Consider the following 22,863-nt stretch of genomic DNA (forward strand, 5'->3'; position numbering starts at 1 on the left):
CATCAACGAGGAGCACTAAATTCTAGAACAAGTATAAAGGGCAATATATGTCACAATTTTTGTGGACTATCTATTTCCTTGTATATATAAGCCAAAGTTTGGGTGTATCTCTTAGAAATTATTGTTTGATTACCTCTTATCCTAGGCTCATGGATCGGACTTGGCATTGTTTTTTGAAGTGAAAAAATCTAAACCAAGAACGTATTAGGTCCAATATCGTACTAAAAATTTGTCGAGAATTTTATTTTACAGAGGGTACGCCCCCATGTTTTATTAAATTTTACAGAGGGTAGGCCTCCACATTTTATTAAGACAAATGACATCAGCACGAAGAATAAAAAAATCAAGAACAGACAGCTGAATTGTGTACCCGGCTTCATCAATGATGGTGGCAGTTTGGAAGAGGACCTACACCTACCCATTAGAAATTAACGATGCGCGTGAAGAGTACCCGTTGATTGCGTGTACCAGTAAAGCTTAATGGCAAGTTGAGTGAATGGGTTCGGTGCCGGTGAGCTGACGACTACTTTAGTGCCCAGCGCCATTTTTCGTACATAGAGGATCAGTAAATTGGTGGATCTGTTGCTTAATATCCAAATAGTTAATTTGCATCAATAAGTGGCTCACATGCACATGCTCTGCAAAACTTTTAATAATAGCAGTGAGACAAAACCCCAAAAATGTAAAGATGCAAACAGAGGAAATGAGCGGTGACCTCCAAGCAAGAGAAATACATTTATACAGTGGCAGTGGCGGAACAATAAATTTTGGACTATGCCCCTCCAAAAATAAAATATCGCTCTAAAAAATATACGCATAGAGAGGGATATTTTATTTTTGGAGGGACATAGGTGAACATAGAAAATATACGCGTGCAGAACAGTTTAATCCAGCACTTCTTGTTCCACCACTGTTTAGGACCCTTTCCTTTGCAAAACCCACTTCCACATCCAAATGAGCTGGTCATGAGCTGAGAGTAGATTTAGAGCTCAAATATCAAGGTTATAATACTTCTGCATCCAAATGAGCCGATCAGATGATAGTAGATTCTGAGCTTTGAACTTTTCTCCTTGCAAAACCCACTTACATGACTTGTAAGATTTTTTGTCTGCTCTCAAAAACCTAACGTGGTCTTACAGAAGCATTTGTTCCTGTATCCATCTCCTTGGAACTGGATGTCCGAAAGCTTTGGCTCTTGTTGGTCTCAGATCTCAAAGCATTTCTAATATTCACAACCTCACCAAGCAACTGCTATGCTGCCTTGACATACTTGGAATACTTAGGGGGCAAGGCTGGGGGCAGCTTCCTCCAACTTAATTCCCATTCTTAGCATCATGGAATCGCTTTGTGATCACGATGCTTCACACCAGAAGGACATGGAAGAATACCTCGTCAATTGGGATTTAAATCCATTGAGGCATATTAAACTATATGAATTTGGATAGCATCTCTCCCTGATGACGACTATTATGTACTTGTTACTTACCTTTGTTACTTACCTTTGCTAATTAATCATCTTATTCACCACATCGGTGTGCACATGCATGGTTGAATGTGCGATGAGTGCTTCAGAATTCACACATTCGAACCTCTGTACAAAGCAAGAAGAAAAAGGATTGGATTCACCAACTTCCTAGTAAGCAGTGTGCCCAAGGACAGGGGCCGGTCTGTGGTTCCTTTTTCAAATATGGGCTAACATTCATCTCTTGGATGTAAGTGAAATTTGGATGTAAATTAAATTAAAGCTACCAGATTATGCCAAGAGACTATCGCAGAATCGAACTCTCAACCTCCATCAGCTGGTTTTAAGTCGACTCAGTTTTTTAATTGGTGTCTAAGTATCAGTGTGCAAACATACCTTGTGCCTTCCATCCAACCAGGGAAATGGTCATAATAAGTGCTGCTTTCAGGTGTATGATCAAGACTAGTATATCCCCTCTTTTTTCTCCAATCAACATCTATCCCAAGGTGAGTGTTAAGGCCAGCAAACTTTGCTCTGTGACAAATGTACATGAAGATTAATTCACAAACTACCTTAAAGGCCTAGTTGCTTCTGTATGTATATACAACAGCAGTTACTGCTGTAACTTTTGTACCTTTGACGCATACCTCTCGGCCTTCATCGATCCGAAGTTACTCCAATCTCTTGGTAATGAGTTGCAACTCAATCCTATGTATAGACTCTATCTTCTAGCAAGTGTTTAACCCATTGGAAATGCCGATATCAAACCAGTTTTGGTTGCTGGCAACATATGCTTTCAACCACAACAAACATTATGCATTAAACCACAACAAACATAAAAAGAAAAGACATTATTTCATGTTCAGTACATCAACAACACATTCCTGAGGATGCCTTCAACCAACTCAACAACCTCCTTTGGTTGTATAAAGTATTTTGCTTTTTGTAGAAAAGTTGTCGTTGAATGGTGAATGGCATTAGAGGCTCTTGGTTCGCCAATCACACCAGGCATGGGCAAGCAACCAAGTTCAGGAAAACCCATAATGTTAGGATCAAGTTCACGAATTCATGCAATAGTGCCCAACCTCTGCATAAAATGCTTGCCATATCAAGTGTTAGGAAAGTCTTGGAAAAAAAAGTATCACTGTTCACCTTCCAGTTCATGATCATGGGCGCAGCAACGACATTTGGTTAAGAACATAAAAAAATTCAAGACCAATAACAAATCTAAAAACAAGCTTTCCAAGACATTCTGAAATAAGCATTAGTTGTGTCATTTTCACGCCTAAAGAACCTATAATTTTGGTCCAACCTCAGCCCACCTTCTCCTCCAATGTAGGAAAAACATCTCGGTTATGGAAAGGGGAAGAACTAGATTAAAAGCAATAGCCTCAATCGACGGGGAGCAGGCCGAACAGCCAGCCTTAAATGAGTGACACAACATAAATAGCATCAATGAGAAAAGATTCAATAATATCATAATTTTTCCCCAATGCAGGACATTGTCCTGATTTATGGATAAACAAACACACACTAGTTAAAATATCCATAACTCTCGACTAACATGACACAAGAAGAAACAAGGAAGAACTGAATAATAAGCTGGTCCAAATCTATGAAGGACCCAGCTGTCGAAGCAAAGGCATGGGTGGGTAGTTGATGATGATGAAGAATAATTCCACCCCATTTTGCAAAACCATGTATTTCAAGCCAAGACAAATATTAGATGAAGCCAAAAACAAAACTCATGCAACTTCAAAGGATGTAACTTTTCAAAAATGTCACAGTTCAAAATTGACCGGTTCTTTTGAAAACAGATAAGAGACCTTCCATGACAGCCTCAACCCTAAGTTTGGGTTACGTCATTGAAAAGCAGTTTCAAGGCATTTCAACGGGTTGAGGAGACTCAATTAAGATGGAATAATGGGTCAGGTTTCCAAATGATCTGTCTCTCCCAAGACAAAGGAAAAGATGGACAATTTGTCACATTCAGCATAAGTGGACTAGGTTTGAGGAGTTCCATGACTTCATCTATTCCATGAACGGGACTAGTAATTTGTTAATGAAATGGCAAACACCTTTCAAGACCAAAGGGGATTGGTTAGTTCCTCTTATGCCTAAAAAACCTCGAAACATAACAAGAGATGTCAAGTTTTTACTTTGAAATAGTTCAAAATTATCAATTTAACTCATAAGCTTGAGTGCTCGTGTTGTGCAAACAATATGTCATTCATTTACCCATACTACCATACAAGCATTAGGATTCATTTCGCATCAATGTTGTCGAACCTCTAGAAGGGACATCTTTCAATTTTCTAAATGTGAACATAAAGGAATCATCCTCGACGTCTTAGGTAATAAAAAAAAGGAGCAGATATTGACCCCAAAATCACACATCTACGAAAGATTGCCACATTCAATTCCTGCAAGTTTAGCCTTCATGTCTTTCATCTCTTGGCAGGCACCTTTTGTTTTTGTTTTTTTTCTTTTTTTCTTTTTCTTTCTTTTGCATTCAGCTTTTTGCCTTTTTGATTTCTTTTCCTTTGATTTTTTTTTTTTCAGGCCGACCTTCACCTTTGAGGGAATACCTCACCACCTCAAAGGCTACTACGAAGCTCCACCGCTTTGGTAGTTATGTGTAGCTTTGTCACGTGTCCAACCCGCTTCACCTTACGAGTTTTCGACGAGCCAAAGGTTCGTAAGTCATTATCTTCGCGAAATAGACATAAATCAGCTTTATGCCTACCCGGTACTCATGATTACTGACTTAGAGGAACAACTACACAAGCCCCGAGCCCATCTCTCAACCCTCATTTTGCTACCTGCCAAGATCTTACAGAGCATTGTGGCTTCTCTCACAGTATATTTCATGTTAAATCCTTGTAAATGTTTGAACACCGGAATCAATAGCATTTCCTAGGATTGACTTTCTCAGCTTCATAGGAGTTTTCCTTACTGTTCACATCTAGGATTTTTCAGCTTTCCCGTTCCATAGATTGACAACAAAAACTTGAAATTTTCTCCTACTCAAGAAGATACTAAGAGTAAAGCACAGACATATCGTTGTGAGAGAAGCCATTTTTAAAATGTTTTTAAAGAAAATTAAAAAAAAAAACTTTTAAAAAAGTTCTTGACATCAAATGGTATATCACAAGGAGGAATGAACTTTACTCCCTAAAGAGACGGGCAAATGCAAAACAAATGGGGTAGACTAGGAAGAAGAATGAACTTCACCAACTCTGCTATAAAAATATGATATTCTACATAAAAGGGTGGTTTAAGGGTGACGAGTTCTCATAAATGTATAAATAATAGGTCATCAACTGATTGAAAGTTTTGCAAGAGGTTTAGGTTAAGCTCTTCTCTTTCCTTGAACAAACCCTAGGATAAACCAATCCTATAAAGCGGCTTTTGTAAAATCATTAGAGAAATGATAACGACAACAACAGGATTGGACACTGTTAGACTTTGATGTAAGGTTGTCTGCAGAAGCGAAAGTAAAAATGTGTTCGGACTTCGGATATAGAACAAAGGCAGACTTTTCGATTTCTGACGGGTTCATAAATCTGGGTTAAAAAGACATGATATTGTAAAGAGATGATACCAAAACTAAGGATTTTTTATTCTACAGAAGTAGAGGATTTTAGAAAACCAGAATTCAGAATTTTTTGAACTTTGGTATTTGTTTTGTATTTTTTTTATTCTGCCCAGTTTCTGTACAAAGTAGAACAAAATTCTCAAAAACAATGTTTCCTAATTAAACTATCAAAGATAGTAAAAATCACACAAAATTCAGAAAACTATATTCACATGTAAGAAGATCAAAACACAAAATGCTTGCACCCAAGAAGAAGATACAACACTCATGCACACAGGGCAAGAATAGTAAGAAAATGTAAAGTACATTAGCAAAGAAATCAAACAATTGTCATTCTATATAATTTATAGAAAACAGATTTCCTCTTCAAAGAACAAAGCACCTCACTTCTTGTAATGGACCATGAACCTTCATCACATTCCCAAAGGTTGCTATGACAATTAATTGGGGCAGCATTAAGGGGAAACTTTTTTTGACAATAAGACTGTCTTAGACAAGTGCAATCCACCAATGAAGAAGGAAAGGAAGAAGAAAAGGAAAAAAAAATGCATACCAGACAGCGACTGCTAAAGCCTGTCTACAACAATGTGCTGCCTCATTGAGCCTTCCCTTTCCCACGACAAATTTGACCAGCCATCACCAAAATTAGGTCACAAGTCATAACTGCAAATACAAGAAAAGCACAATTATAGGAAAGATCTAAAGATGAGCCTCAAATTCTTCCCTAATATCTTCAACATGGCTTGTAGACTCATCCCACTCCAAACTTTGGAAAAGATTACTCTTCCGGTGTGAGGAGCTGTGTGTTAGTTCTCCTGTTGGGGTCACGTGTTTGATGGTTTACTGCTGTATAGCTTTTGTACACTCATTGTATGTCTAGAGTGTAATTCTACCTCAGCTCTATTCGTATGTTTGTGTATAGCTTCAATTTTTGTTCAATAAAATGGTCAAGAAAGGCCCCTACTCCCTGCAGGTTTGCATTGCAAAAGTTTAAAGGAAGGCTTTGGCATGTCTCAACTGCTTCTGGAAAAGCAGCAAAGTTTGCTCCGCAAACTCAGATATTTAGCATGGTCAAAACTAACTCAAAATTAGAGGCAGTTCTATATAGAATAGGGTTTTGGAACTATATAAGTTTGCATGCTATGTTAATTCAGAGAAATAAAACATCCACTATGATGCAAATCACCTAAACGAAGGATTCTTATCAGAGTGTTTCTTGCGTTGTTCCTGGATACTTATTTTTGTCCCGTTTTGTGTCAATTGGATGATGTCTCTGATTCAAACAAAGAAACCAACAGTTGCCGAACACAAAACAGAGCAAAGTACAAGATATACATGTTTCAATGATACATTTAAGATTCTACATTACAGTTGACGAAGGCTAAAAAAGGATTCACAAGCTTTGACCAGAAAAGGGGGAGGAAGTCATAGAAGCTATACACAAGATCCTCGAACCCTCAAGCTTCACACAACACACACACACACACAGAGAGAGAGAGAGAGAGAAACTTAGATATTGTTTGGGAACGGTAAAGTTTTTATTATTTGCAAATACAATTTGAAGCAAAAGACAATAATGTCATTAATCCTAGGCAATGGACAGGCCCAAATATAACTAAACAGATAAAAGTATTTAGCAACCAACAAAGAAGAACAACAACGCATGAAAGTCCGATATTCATATAACATCCATGCTGTAAGCAGGTCCTTTTGCAAACTTATGATCCAATTAAACAAGTTTTCAAACATAAAGCAGATCTAAAACAACCTTCCCTATCTTGAAAAGGCGAAGACGACAACTAGGGCTGCGATTTGGGGAAACACAGACAGGAAACACAGGCTGTTTGGAAATAAAACGAGAAAGAAAGAGGCAAGCCTGCGCCTCACCTCGACAGAGACGTGGAAGAGGAGTTGATGCAGACGTGCGATACGAGAATGGGCAGCTGCATGCGGAGAGCTTCTGCAAGAGGAGGAAGACGGCTTCTCCACGGACAAGGACGAAAAACAGAAATTATGCCCCAACGGGCAGAAAGTTTGTCCATGCTCTTGAATTTTAGAAAAGAAGAAGGAAAGAGGCGGGTAGGGCTCGATAAACCTCCCCTCTCACCAAAATTTCAAAATCGACCTAAATATTATGTAGTGTTTCAAAAACACACTTTAGTTTTAAAATTTCATAAACTGCCTTTTTGAAAACTTGCGGGCGTGACAAGGAGACTCACCGTCCAGGTCGGCGGTGTTGGTGGCAAAGTTATAAATATTCGAATGTGAATGTCAAAATCAGATTCACATCCAATGGAAATGCCAACGGATATTTATGAAATATCTATATACGAATCCAAATCTAGATTCGATCAGTTGTTGTTTTTTAAATCCAAATTGGATCTGATTTCTTAGTCAGGTATTAATTTTTTTTTTGGTACCCAGATTTTTTTGAAATGGTTGGATCCAATATCTCATCAAATCAAATATATTGACATCCCTAAGTATCAATTTCCTACCCAAGTTAGTAGACACAAGGCCAAACCAAACAAAAGGGCCTTGGTTTTTATCTTTAATAGACTGTTTTTAAAGCCTACGGGGCTTCGGGTAGAAGATGGTATGGAGTTTTACTATAGAACCAAGGCCCTTCTTGCACACAAAACCTTTTTTTGTTTTTGTCTACCCATCAAAACATAAAAGCTATGTTTTTAAAACTCATTTAAACAATCATTTTTACAAAACCAAGTTTTCTAAAAAATCATTTTGTCAAGGAATTGCCCAAACGCAACCTAAAGCTTTTAAGCGAAGTAAATTGAACTCTTGTTTGCCTGAACAATAAATACGCATGACATGTCTCAACCATTTGTGAGTGCCTTCTTGTTTGCCTGAACAATAAATACGCATGACATGTCTCAACCATTTGTGAGTGCCTTGTACTGATGTGATTAAGTCTTTTCCTTTTAAGTGTATTTTTGAAAGGCTAAGTAAGTGAGATTTAAAAATTCAAATATGTAGTAGAATTCATTTTTTCTTTTTCAATTTGAAACAAATTGATGGAAATGCCTCTAATGACTACATATATGAAGAACTACAATCAATCAATTCACATGCGTAGGAAAGCTCGGGTTTCCATGTGAAGATCATGACCAAGTTCATCTCAAATGATCATTTGTGAAAAAGCTTGGGAGTAAGATTCGCACCAACACGACCTGCCGTCTATGTCGGCATTAAAATCTCCAGTCAAAGCATGAACACCCACTAGGGTGGTATTGGGCCCGCCCTGTTCGATTTAGAGTTAGAATTTCCAGTTAGAGTAGACATCAACGAGGAGCACTAAATTCTAGAACAAGTATAAAGGGCAATATATGTCACAATTTTTGTGGACTATCTATTTCCTTGTATATATAAGCCAAAGTTTGGGTGTATCTCTTAGAAATTATTGTTTGATTACCTCTTATCCTAGGCTCATGGATCGGACTTGGCATTGTTTTTTGAAGTGAAAAAATCTAAACCAAGAACGTATTAGGTCCAATATCGTACTAAAAATTTGTCGAGAATTTTATTTTACAGAGGGTACGCCCCCATGTTTTATTAAATTTTACAGAGGGTAGGCCTCCACATTTTATTAAGACAAATGACATCAGCACGAAGAATAAAAAAATCAAGAACAGACAGCTGAATTGTGTACCCGGCTTCATCAATGATGGTGGCAGTTTGGAAGAGGACCTACACCTACCCATTAGAAATTAACGATGCGCGTGAAGAGTACCCGTTGATTGCGTGTACCAGTAAAGCTTAATGGCAAGTTGAGTGAATGGGTTCGGTGCCGGTGAGCTGACGACTACTTTAGTGCCCAGCACCAAGTAGCAGACTAGTCCGCTAACATCTATCAAAGCCATTACATCACTGTGCAACTACTTACAACAATACATGGCGCCTCCTCTCTACAATGCTAATGAGTTAACCAGCAATGGAATCTACTCAGCCAGCCGACGATTGTGGTGTCGGCCTCAAAGGTTACCACTTGCTTCCACCTCCTGGGAAGACAAGTTGGTTTTTCCTCGCTTTCTACTTTACAAAAAGGAATTACATAACAAAGTAGAAAGGAGGGTGAGTAAGAGGTTTTAGGGTCTTGTTTTCCAAATTAGAGCTTGGTTGTTTATAATTTACAGAAATTACTAAATATATTAATTTCCTGAGGTTTGTATCTGATTGATATTATTTGTTCTCAAAATCATTAAAGTCTGCAACTGATCATATGTGAAAATGGCACTATGTATATAAGGCACTTACGTGAGAATATTTGCTCAAAAAGTCCGAACTTCCTTTCATATGTTGAGAGAGGGGGAGAACACAAAATGTACTTGTCTTACACGGAAGTGCTAAGGAAAGGGGAGGGACGAAGAACGATGTAATTCAATCCAAATTCTAAAGAAAGCAGCGAAACTAGAGGTGGAGGATCACCAGTATACATGTACAACGATGACAATTTTCACCGGTATAGATTCATTGGCATATCTATACCGGTGGAGGGCTCACCGCTATAGCTGCTTCTCCCGGCGGTTACTATCACCGGAAGAGGCCACCTATAGCGGCGCATATCTTCATCGCTAGACGTGTATACAGGCGACGAAAAACACCGCCGGAGGCATGTATACCGGTGAATTTATCACCGCTGGAGGCCATGTATACCGGTGAATTTATCACCGCTATAGACTGCAATACCGCGATCAACATCACCGGTGAAGGTTGACGGCAAGTAATTTGTTCCGACCCGCAATACGAATACCTCATTTCGTCAATCCAAACCCAACGCGATAAATCGGCCAGTGACGGATCGACTTGCTTAATTCTCTTTTTTAGTTTTACCATAACCTTATTAACATGATTTTCAACCTGCAACTTAGCACGTAGTTGCAGGATCATTTTTCGGGGAATTTTTTTTGAAAAATAAAATTCGACCATCTCAAAGCTTCCAAACAGTGGAGCCTAAAAGCTAAAAATGCATCACTGAAAAAACTCTGAATTAATGCTACAAATATGATGGAACCCAAGCTGGTTGGTGGATATTGCAGGTGGTGACCGAATTGACAGGAAGAAGTGCAGACTATTGCTTCGAGTGTGTGTGTCTTGCCTCTCTCGCTTGCTGGCCTGTATAAAGACAAGCAAGCTGAAATCAACACTATCTCTCCTTTTGCTAATTTATCAACATCTAAGCATCAGTTTCCGAAGAACAGAGGAGCGTCCTACTTACCATGCACAACCAAAGTAAACAGACATGTTAGGCACGCCAATAAAAAAAAAATTCCTGCATCAATGTAATCCAGAATCAGATCAAACTTTAGAACATCTCAATGAAAGAAATTCTAGTCATATATACATATCTATATATCTATCTATCTATATATATATATTAAGGAATAACATATATTAAATGTAATCCCTCGATAGTGCCTGGCCTGCATAGGTTGACCCATCTTTTGCCACTTCACTCTCTCCCCCTCCCCTGTCTACAAAATACTTCTTTTTGCTTTTTGGTTGCCAAATGGACACACTGCGGTAACTATTCTATCACTAGAAAATGAGAGAGTGATCTAGTTGGGAAAACAATCATTTATGACATTAAAAATTCTTCTTTGATGGTTTCTGTGAAGATAAATGAAACACCGTTAGATGGTAAAGATTAAGGGACATGTTATTTTATTGATATTGGATCTGGTTACATCAACCAGACATTGGGAACTCAAGAGATGCAAAGCAAAACCAAGAGGTGCTTGGGTGGTTGTTTGGCAATAATAACGGTATGACACACTGTGCCTCAAGATAATCTTTGACAAGAATCTTATGTGCAGAAAATACCTTATACATGCTTCCTTGAATAGCTTCGTATTAAGTTTCCCCATTGTTTTGATCCCAATGTCTGTGCGGTTCTTGAACAACTTTCTAAAACCCTATGGAGCAAGGAGAGTTAGGTGCAGCAAAACTATTATTTGGTTCTTCTTTTTGTAACATAAAGTGTTGAAGCAAATGGATCTAACAACCCCAAGGCATTACTTCGTCAAAAGAAATAATCTGAAAGCATTGAAGCAGAAAATTTGGAAGGATGATCAGAGATTGAACATGAAGCACACCGATTACTAAGAAGGTGTTAAATTGGTTTAAACACACACTCTGAATATAATTAGTCGGTTCTAGCTCCAACAATCAGATTTTTTTTTGTCTGAAATCAACATATTTTATCCATTTCATTATAAGCAGATATATAAAACAGGTATTTGAATTTCGAACCCTAAACAAACCAAGATTCTGCAGGCAAAAATTGACAGTTCATACCAACTATTGACTGGAAATGTACAAATCTAGACAACAGGCACAGTGAGCACCAATATGGATAACTTGGACATGCAAATTAGTTACATGAATCCCAAAGTGTCATACCAACAAATCGATAAATTTTTTATATGCCCATATGCAAAAAATATTATTCAATCATTGACAAGGGACAGACATTTGAAAAATTTCCTTTTTGGGCCTACATTTTGCCTGCAACCTGAAAAACCCACATTTTGTAATTTTTAATAAGTGTCACACCTACTCATTCCCTTGCTAGTCATTATTGAATTTGATACAGGCAGCTGCGGTAATCACAGTGTCAAGCTGCCGAAAGTAATAAAATAAGGACACATTTTCCCTCTCCTAATGGTTAAATGGTACTCAACTTAGCTACCAGACAGCTATATGAATGGAAAATCCCCATAAGTTGCCGACACAATAGAGAGCAATTGTAAGCATGGAAAACCGACGGCCAAAAGACAATTGTAACAACTACCCCTGCTCTCAGTAACAGTTTCCATACACATAAAACCGTCATTGGAGTATCTTTTTGGCATTTTTGTAAAGCAAAATACAGTCACTACTCTTTTAAAGGCATTGATTTCAAAGGTTTCATGTGTACAAGGTTGTTGGAGAGGAGTAAAGAACTTGGGCCTTGTCATTGTCCCAGATCATAATCATTAGGTCCAAAAATAAAGAACTTGGAAGGAAATTTTAGAAAATGTGGACGAGTTTGGGCCTTTAGGATCTAAAATGTAAGAAAATATTGCATTTAAATATATGCCCCTCTTCGCATTTATGAGCAGGTTGAAAATTGTGCATAGTGTCACTTTTAGCAAAGCAAGCTTAAACATCGGAAAATATTGGCCTAAAGGTCAGGTTTAGTGAAACAACGGGGCAATAAAAAAGTTTTTGGATGAGGGGATGAGACTATGGGGATGGACAGATTTTAGAACTCCGCCTGAAACATGAAACTTTTCAAGAGCAAAAGGCAAGTAGTATATCAAATGGATCACAACTTCCTTTAGCAAAATTCCTGAGAATTTCAACTTGAGCTTTGTAAGTGCAGGTATTTGTGTGCAGAAGAGATGTTCAGCTCCGATATAGTTGAGAAGTCCCTACCTCTTGGTGATAATATAAGGCACCAAGGCCTAAAAAACTCACAGGTCTGACCATAGCTTGGTCAGACTCAATTTGACCAAGCTGAGCTTGCACAAACATAAAAATTAGAAAAATACAATTACAAAAAGAATAAAAATGCTTACATATATTACTCATATAGTCAAATGTATATATATGTAAGACTACGGTTATATACGCACTTGTGCATATAGCTTGATGGATCATACACATACACATATAAATTGCATATACACAAGTGTTTGCGATAATACACAAAGAACCTTCTAATAGCTAATGCCCCCACATACCTTTTGTCCATTTTCTGCATTTAGATGTTTTTTTTCACCATAAACCTATTACCATTATCTCCTAACTTTTTTGAAACCACAAAAAAAAAGCCCTAAACAGAACCTTTAGTGTGCAACTCAACCAACCACAAGGTTGAGCTGTGGTTGAGCGACAAGAATCCAACAGTAGGCTGGAATGACCAATAATACACAAGGTTGATAGACTACATTAGATCATATAACAACATATATCTAAATCAATTCCAGGCTCACATTTCAAAGTCCAACTAAGGCTCCTATAAAATATTTTGAAGTGTCACATAAGTAGTCCCCTATCAAATTCCAATACAAATCTATTCTTTCTGAAATTTCACCGACTCTCCAGGCAAAAACTTAAATTAGATGAGTACTGAAATACGATTTCTGCATCCTAATCATACATACGAAAGGTCTAAGACAAGTCAAAGGATTGATCACTATCACTTTTTTGATGCATGGTAGAATCGAAGGTCTATGGTGTTGGAACCATCTTAACTGTGGCATCATCAGAAAACCTTGCAAGTTAAAACCCTTCAAGCAACCCCTACCAACTCCTCTCGAATGCATGACAATAAACTACCCCTGTTCTAAGCCTCTAACCTTTGAGGATTTGATGCGCATCTCAGGGAATGATTGTTGGAGGTGATTTGCTGGCTTCCGACAACCACTGGTAGATGGCGGCACCCTGCAAATAAAGAACAGAACCCAAGACCAGAAATTTGAAGCCCCACCGCAAGTAATCAAGAAGCCGAGCTCAAGAGAAAGAGAGAGAGATACCGGGCTTGGGGAAATTTGGGATCACACGGATCGCCGTCGAGATCCTCTTGATGCGATCGTTGCCGCCCTCGATCGCCATTGTGAACTAAGAACATAAGTTGAAGCATTAAAAAAAAACAGAGTGTACATACACACTGACATTTCATCAACCAATTTGAGGGCTACCGCGTTGAAGGGAACAAACGAATGAAGAGACAAAAAGAGATAACATATGGCAAGAGGTGCGTCAGCGATGGATGACGCAGAGCCTTAAACAGAGAGAGAGACATAGAGACCAGGTTAGCATACCCGTTTCAAACGACGTCATATGAGAACACCCATCATTGATTAGGGCTGCACCACCTTGATCGCGCAGGTTAGGGCTGTCAATCTGAGATACTTAAGAAGCGAAAGAAAAGGGCGTTTTGTGTTGGCCATGGCCGACTCAGAACCTAGTGTGAGCGAGAAGTATAAGGTTTCGTTCATACATGTGAAGAAGAGGGATGTGGGACGGAGACGGGTTGCATTGCAGGAGAAGAAGAAGAATAGGGGAGACACAGGAGAAGATTTGAGACGTTTCTTGGAGAGGCGTGGCAGAGGCGGTGGGAGTAGGCAACGGTTTTGTCGAGTTGGGGAAAGCAAATTCTAAATAACATGGCCGTTTGCGATAACTTTTTGGCTCTTAGCGTTTAACGAGAAAAGTTATAAAACGGAAGCATAAGATCCCATATGTCTATAGGATTATTGTGTTTTTGGCACATAGAGGAAATAACCAATCACTGACTTGAATCTCATCCACAAATTAGCCAATGCCAAATACTTTTGACGCACGTTTAATTCAAACTTACCTTCCTAACTGTCATTTTTTTTGCAATTACAGAGTTTTAATCAGAATTTTGCTTTAATTTCATAAATAGGCCTCACTTTTCTTAATTTTTTTTAAAATGTTTACACTTTGGACATGTTACTAAGAATGGGCATTTGGCTGGGGATGGTCGGACTTTCGGTCCCCCAACCTGCCATGAAAATGGCTGCGCACCGGGCCAGCTCGAGTTGAACCGGACCAGGCTGAGTTGGCTCAATTAATTTTTTCTACTTTTTTTCATGTATTTCAACTTGAGCTTTGGAAGTGCAGGTATTTGTGTGCAGAAGGGATGCACAGCTTAGAGATAGTTGATGCCCCCTCACTGGTGGTGATATAAGGCATTAAGGCCTAAAAAACTCACAGATCTGAATTGAATAGTGAAACTATAATGAATGACACTTAAAAGTTGTTTAAAACAGCATAACTACAAGAGAAAAGAATCACCTGCCCTAAAAGAAAAACAAAAAGATACAACATTTTGAAGGAGGAAGCAGTATGAGACCCGAGCATAGCTTGGTCAGACTCGATTTTGACCAAGCTGAGCTCACACAAACATAAAAATTAGAAAATGCCTACATAACTTATAAGACTACAGTTATATACGCATTTGTGCATATAGCTTTACAGATCATACACATACACATATAAATTGCATACACACAAGTATTTGCGATAGCCTTCTAATAGCTAGTGCCCCACATAATCGAAGGATAGGATGGAAAGGCAACCAATTCAAGCAAGTGTTTGCAGCAACCACATGATGAACATTTTTCTTTTCAGAATGGCAACTAACTCAGGCAATATAATTCCCTACCTTCAAAAAAAAAAAAAAAAAAAAATCTATCGGGAATGTTCACATTTTGTGGGCCATGATGCCAAAAGTTATGGTCATGATGCTTCACACCAGGACATGGAAGAAATACTGATGGGTCACTCGCCCTTGTGATATTTGTCCATCCTTCCGCTGCCAATTGGGCCATAAATCCATTGAGGCATATTAAACTATATGAATTTGGATAGCGTCTCTTCATGATGATGACTATTATATACTAGTTATAACATACCTTTGCTAATTAATCATTTTACTCATCGGTGTGAGCATGCATGGTTGAATGTGCGATGAGTGCTTCAGAATTCACACATTCAAACCTCTGTACAAAGCAAGAAGAAAAAGGGTTGGATTCACCAACTTCCTAGTAAGCAGTGTGTCCAAGGACAGGGGCAGGTCTGCGGTTCCTTTTTCAAACAAGGGCTAACATTCATCTCTTGGATTTAAGTGAAATTTGGATGTAAATTAAATTAAGCTACCAGATTATGCCAAGAGACTATCGCAGGATCGAACTCTCAACCTCCGTCAGCTGGTGTTAAGTCGACTGAGTTATTTAATTGGTGTCTGATTATCAGTGTGCAGACAATACCTTGTGCCTTCCATTCAACCAAGGAAATGGTCATAATAAGTGCTGCTCTCAATTACTGTATCTTGGGGGTATGATCAAGACTAGTATACCCCTTTTTTTCTCCAATCAACATCTCTCCCATGGTAAGTGTTAGGTTTGCTTTGTAGACAAATGTAGATGAAGATTAATTCATAAACTACCATAAAGGCCTAGTTGCTGTTGTATGTACATACAACAGAACTGTTGTGACTTTTGTACCTTTGACGGCCAAGTTGCTTCATGACATACCTCTCTGCCTTCATCAATCCGAAGTTACTCCAATCACTTGGCCATGAGCTGCAACTCAACTCAGTTCTATGTCTAGTAAAGTTATCCATTAAAAAGATAAAATGTTTGGATGCTTTCAGAATTGGACGCTTGATCTAATAAGAAAAAGTTAAATAACGAGCATCAATAAGAAAATAAAAACTTTTGTTTCAAAAGGAATTAGATTTCGTTTTAAAATCGACATATTTAACGTAAAAGAATCACTTTGATGTTCAATATACCCAACTTAGCTAATCTTAATTTCTGAATTAAAAGTTTATTAATCACGGTTTTACTCCTTCCTTCACTAGATCTTCAAACCCTTTTCCCCGCCAAAAAGTATGTGCCTTTCTTCCATACTTTTGGAAGGGAAGAGAAAGGAGAGGCTGTACCGTGAAAATGGAAAAGAGAGAAAAGGACTCTCTCCCTTCAAGTGCTTTGTGTTGGAAAGGTCATGAACAATAATGGCGCCGGAGCCACTGGTGTTGGCATTTCCAGCACCAGACTTTAAATTTTCTTTAATTTTTATAATTGCGGTTTCCAATGCTTGGTCATTTATATACATTTATACCTTCAAAGGTGTCACGACCTTTTACCCGATACTGCATTTATTCCGCTTACCAAAGACATATCTTTGGCACTTACTTGTCCATGTCAATTATATGAATACAACCCAAAGTAGCAAAAGGCTCCCAAATCATTCCCTGCACGTCATATTATATAAGAAGCCAAGAGTTAGGCTGAAACTCACAACAGCGCGACATCTATTTAGATCCTTGAAATTGGAAATAAAAGACCACTTCAGGAAAAAATGGGTCATTTATTTGAGCTATAATTTACAACTTAATTTACATATGACAAGGACACTAACATATTAAATATGAGCATCTTTTACTTCAGTTAACATCCAAGCTTTGCTTTATGTGCTTGTTTATGCACTTTAACTAATCTTCACATTGTGTTGATTATATGGTAAGGGCACCTGATAAATACAATAATGATTAAATGTGAAGATGATAAGGCGAGATGCATAAAATTGTCAATAATAATCCCAAACAAAATCTATGTTCATTCATCGCTATTTGTCAAGAATGTGCTCCCACATGCAACATCCGCTACTTTACCATGACAACCTATCAGTCATTTATTTTAATTGCACATAACTGACATTTTAAACTTGATGGTGGGGACGTTGCCTCCTCAAGATTCTTATGTGGTTCCCAGGTCTCACGAAACTACTTTCCCCTCTTGTTGTATGGGGTTCATCGTATCTTTTTTACCCTAGTTCAATGTAAAATTGAAATATTTTTGTTTTCAATAGCCTTTTTACATCTCCTCTCAATTACCAATTTGAACATCGACCACTGATTTCAACCAACATTTTGTCTTATCTTTCATTGTAAAGGAAACAAACCATATGTCAAGGACATCATATCCTAAATTCATGACATGCACCTTATATCATATTTCGAGATGAAATTCATCAAGACGACGACAAGGTCGTCATGACCCTTTTCATAAAAAGATTGTAGTACTTTTCATCAGTCAAAATAGAGCAGCTGCCCCATCTGATCTCGAATGGCGGCATGATGTTCATATTGTGAAAAAATACACCTCAAGTAATCTAACATTTAGTTAACTATTTTCATCATGCCCTCGCACTTTTATAGTATTGCATGCTTTTCGTAGTCAATACTTTTGTCTCACATGTAACCTCTTAAAACTGACCATTATGTTGATGCATCCAGTTGGTCATGCATTGGTTGTCTTTAGTCAGTCATGTATTTCAATTGCATTTGATTGACATTTTAAACTTGATGGTGAAGATGTTGCTTCATCAAGATCATTTAGCAATTCCCAGGCCTCACGGGAATGCTTGTTCTCTAGTTGTATGAGCTTCATCGTAACTTTTGTGCTCCTAATGGGACGATCACACATCATTTACGTCTCATCTCCTGAGTGCACCTTAAGTTATAAATGTCGCTCCATTATACCAAGACGATGAGGCAAGATGCACAAGCTTGTAAACAATAATCCCAAACAAAGTCTATGTTGGTTCATCTCTATTCGTCAAGAATATGCTCCCACATGCAACATTCGATAGTTTACCACGACAACCACTAAGCATTTATTCTAATTGCACATAACAGACATTTTAAACTTGATGGTAGGGACGTTGCCTCATCAATATCTATATGCAGTTCTCTTGTCTCACGGGACTGCTTCCCCTCTTGTTGTACGGGGTTCATCGTATCTTTTCTACCATAGTTTTTCCATAGTCAATACTTTTGACTCACACATAACCTCCTAAAAGTGACCATTATACCGATGTATCTAGCATGCAGCGGCTATGTTTGCAATCAGCCATTTATTTCAAGTGCATGTGATTGACATCTTTAACTTGATGGTAGAGACGTTTCCTCGTCAATATCCATATGCAGTTCCCATGTCTCATGGGACTCTTTCCCCTCTTGTCGTACGGGGTTCATCGTATCTTTACTAACCTAGTTTTTTCATAGTCAATACTTTTGTCTCACTCATAACCTCCTAAAACTCACCATTATGCTGATGTATCTAGTTGGCCATGCATTGGCTTTGTCTTCAGTCGGCCACTTATTTCAAGTGCATTTGATTGACTTGAACTTGATGGTAGGGATGTTGCCTCATCAAGATCCATCATTTTGAACTTGATGATAGCGACGTTGCCTCATCAAGATCCATCATTTTGAACTTGATGGTAGGGACCCTTTCTCATTAAGATCCATACACAGTTCCCATGTCTCACAGGACTGTTTCCCCTCTTGTTGTACGGGATTCATCGTATCTTTCTTACCTTAATTTTTTCATATTCAATACTTTTGTCTCACACATAACTCCTAAAACTGACCATTATGCCGATGCATCTAGTTTTATGTGTCTCAGCCATTTAATTCAAGTACACTTGATTGACATTTTTAACTTGATGGTGGAGACATTGCCTCAACAACATCGTTTAGCAGTTCCCAGGTCTCACGGGACAGCTTCTCTTCTGGTTGTATGGGTTTCATCGTATCATTTGTGTCTGTAATGAGACAATCACACATATTAACAACTCATCCTTTGAGTACTCCTTAAGTTATAAGTGTTGCTCTCTCTTGCCGAGACGATGAGGCGAGATGCACAAGATTGTCAATAATAATCTCAAACAAAGTCTATGTTTGTTCAAGTCTATTCGTCAAAAATGTGCTCGCAGATGCAACATCCGCTAATTTACCACAAGAACCAAACAACCATTTATTTCAATTGCACATAATTGACATTTTGAACTTGATGATAGGGACGTTGCCTCATCAAGGTCCATTTGCAATTCCCATGTCTCACGGGACTGCTTCTCCTTTTGTTGTACGGGGTTCATCGCATCTTTCCTACCCTAGTTTTTTCGAAGTCAATACTTTTGTCTCACACATAACCTCCTAAAACTTACCATTTTGTCGATGCATCTTGTTGGCCATGCATCGGATATGTCTTTAATCGCCATTTATTTCAAGTGTCTGTGATTGACATTTTGAACTTGATGGTAGGGACGTTGTCTCATCAAGATCCATATGATGTTCCCAAGCCTCACGGGATTGCATCCCCTCTTGTTGGACAGGGGTTCACCGTATCTTTGCTACCCTAATTTTCGGTCAATACTTTTGTGTCACACATAACCACCTAAAACTGACCGTTATGTTGATGCATGTAGTTGGCAATGCATCGGCAATGTATTTAATCGGCCATTGATTTCAAGCGCATCTGATAGACGTTTCGAACTTGATGGCAGGGACGTAGCCTCATCAAGATCCATATGCAGTTCCGATGGCTCACGGTACTGCTTTCCCTTTTGTTGTACAGGGTTCATTGCATCTTTCCAACCTTAGTTTTTTCATAGTCAACACTTTTGTCTCACACAGAAACCCTTAAAACTGACCATTATGCCGATGCATCTAGTTGGCCATGCATCGGCTATATCTTCAGTCTGAAATTTATTTCAACTGCATGTGATTGACATTTTTAACTTGATGGTAGGAGCATTGCCTTATCAATATCCATATGCAGTTCCCATGTCTCACGGGACTGCTTCTCCTCTTGTTGTATGGGATTCATCGTTTCTTACCAACCCCAATTTTTTCATAGTCAATACTTTTGTCTCGCACACAACCTCTTAAAACTGACCATTATACTGATGCGTCAAGCTGGCCATGCATCGGCTGTCTTCAATCAGCCATTTATTTGAAGTGCATTTGAATGACATTTTGAACTTGATGGTAGGAACGTTGCCTCATCAGGATCCATATGCAGTCCTCCAGTCTTATGGGACTGCTTCCCCTGTCGTTGTACGGGGTTCATCGTATCTTTCCTACCTAGTTATTTCATAGTCAATACTTTTGTAACACACATAACATCCTAAAACTGACAATTATGCCGATGCATCTAGTTGGCCATGCATCGGCCATCTCTTCAGTCAGTCATTTATTTCAAGTGCATTTGATTGACATTTTGAACTTGATAGTAGGGATGTTGCCTCATCAAGATCCATATGCAGTTCCCATGCCTCACAGGACTGCTTCCCCTTTTGTTGTACGGGGTACATCGCATCTATCCTACCCTAGTTTATTTATAGTCAATACTTTTGTCTCGTACATAACGTTCTGAAACTTACCATTATGCCAATGCATCTAGTTGGCCATGCATCGGCTATGTCTTCAATTCGTCATTTATTTCAAATGCATGTGATTGACATTTTTAATTTGATGGTAGGGATGTTGTCTCATCAAGATCCATTTGCAGTTCCGATGTCTCACGGGACCGCTTCCCCTTTTGTTGTACAGGGTTCATCACATTTTTCCTACCCAAATTTTTTCATAGTCAATACCTTTGTCTCACACATAAGCTCCTAACACTAACCATCAAGCTGATGCATCTCGTTGGCCATGCATCGGCTATGTCTTCAGTTCACCATTTATTTCAAGAGCATGTGATTGACATTTTTAACTTGATGGTAAGGACGTTGTCTCATCAATATCCATATGCAGTTCCCATGTCTCACGAGACTGTTTCCCCCTTGTTGTACAAGGTTCATCGTATCTTTCCTACCCAAGTTTTTTCATAGTCAATGCTTTTCTCACACATAACCTCCTAAAATTGACCATTATGCCGATGCATTTAGTTGGTCATGCATCGGCTATGTCGTCAGTGAGCCATTTATTTCAAGTGCACTTGATTGACATTTTTAACTTGATGGTGGAGACATTTCCTAAACAACATCGTTTAGTAGTTCCCAGGTCTCATGGGACTGCTTCTCCTCTGGTTGTACGGGTTTCATCGTATCATGTGCCTCATTAAGATCCATATGCAGTTCCCATGCCTCATGAGACTGCTTCCCCTTTTGTTGTACGGGGTTCATCGCATCTTTCCTACCCTAGTTTTTTCATAGTCAATACTTTTGTCTCATACATAACCTCCTAAAACGCTAAAACTGACCATTATGCCTACTCATCTGGTTGGCCATGCATCGGCTATGTCTTCAAACCGTCATCTATTTCAAATGCATGTGATTGACATTTTTAACTTGATGGTAGGGACGTTGCCTCATCAATATCAATATGCAGTTCCCAAGTCTCACGGGACTGCTTCCCCTCTTGTTATACGGGGTTCATCGTATCCTTCCTACGCTAGCTTTTTCATAGTCAATACTTTTGTCTCACACATAACCTCCAAAAATTGACCATTATGCCGATGCATTTAGTTGGACATGCATCGGCTATGTCGTCAGTAAGTCATTTATTTCAAGTGCACTTGATTGACATTTTTAACTTGTTGGTGGAGACATTTCCTCACAACATCGTTTAGCAATTCCCAAGTCTCACGGATTGTTTCTCCTCTGGTTGTACGGGTTTCATCGTATCAATTGTGCCCATAATGAGACGATCACACATCATTAACAACAAATCCCTTGAGTACTCCTTAAGTTATAAGTGCCGCTCTCTCTTGCCAAGACGATGAGGCAAGATGCACAACATTGTAAATAATAATCCCAAACAAAGTCCATGTTCGTTCATGTCTATTCGTCAAAAATGTGCTCGTAGACGCAACATCCACTATACCACGAGAAACAAACAGCCATTTATTTCAATTGCACATAAGTGACATTTTGAAGTTGATGGCAGGGATGTTGTCTCATCAAGATCTATTTGCAGTTCCCATGTCTCACGGGACTGCTTCCCCTTTTGTTGTACAGGGTTCATCACATATTTCCTACCCAACTTTTTTCATGGTCAATACCTTTGTCTCACACATAAGCTCCTAACACTAACCATTATGCGATGCATCTAGTTGGCCATGCATGTGATTGACATCCTAAAACTGACCATTATGCCGATGCATCTAGTTGGCCATGCATCGGTCATGTCTTTAGTCAGCCATTTATTTCAAGTGCATTTGATTGACATTTTAAACTTGATAGTAGGGACGTTGCCTCATCAAGATCCATATGCAGTTCCCATGCCTCACAGGACTGCTTCTCCTGTACGGGGTACATCGCATCTATTCTACCCTACTTTATTCATAGTCAATACTTTTGTCTCATACATAGCCTCCTGAAACATACCATTATGCCGATGCATCTAGTTGGCCATGCATCGGCTATGTCTTCAATTCGTCATTTATTTCAAATGCAAGTGATTGACATTTTTAACTTG

At 38.7% G+C, this 22,863-nt stretch overlaps 1 protein-coding gene and 1 long non-coding RNA gene across 2 annotated transcripts in view; both read right to left on the minus strand.

The window, feature by feature from the left end:
• LOC116255451 (uncharacterized) overlaps positions 1-22,863 on the minus strand; it is a 48,337-nt gene that overhangs the window by 22,157 nt on the left and 3,317 nt on the right. Inside the window, exon 2 of the mRNA XM_050078239.1 lies at positions 13,598-13,682. Within this exon, the coding sequence (XP_049934196.1) occupies positions 13,598-13,676 (79 nt within the window). The 5' untranslated portion in view covers positions 13,677-13,682. The remainder of the gene's footprint in view (positions 1-13,597; positions 13,683-22,863) is intronic.
• Positions 1,674-7,118, minus strand: LOC116255449 (uncharacterized). Its single transcript, XR_004172867.2, has 4 exons — positions 6,948-7,118; positions 5,614-5,723; positions 2,110-2,255; positions 1,674-1,996 (listed from the first exon to the last, which is right to left on the minus strand). It is a non-coding gene; the product is annotated as an uncharacterized LOC116255449 (long non-coding RNA).

Source organism: Nymphaea colorata, chromosome 6 (genome assembly GCF_008831285.2).
Source record: "Nymphaea colorata isolate Beijing-Zhang1983 chromosome 6, ASM883128v2, whole genome shotgun sequence".
In the NCBI taxonomy this organism is placed as follows: Eukaryota; Viridiplantae; Streptophyta; class Magnoliopsida; order Nymphaeales; family Nymphaeaceae; genus Nymphaea; species Nymphaea colorata.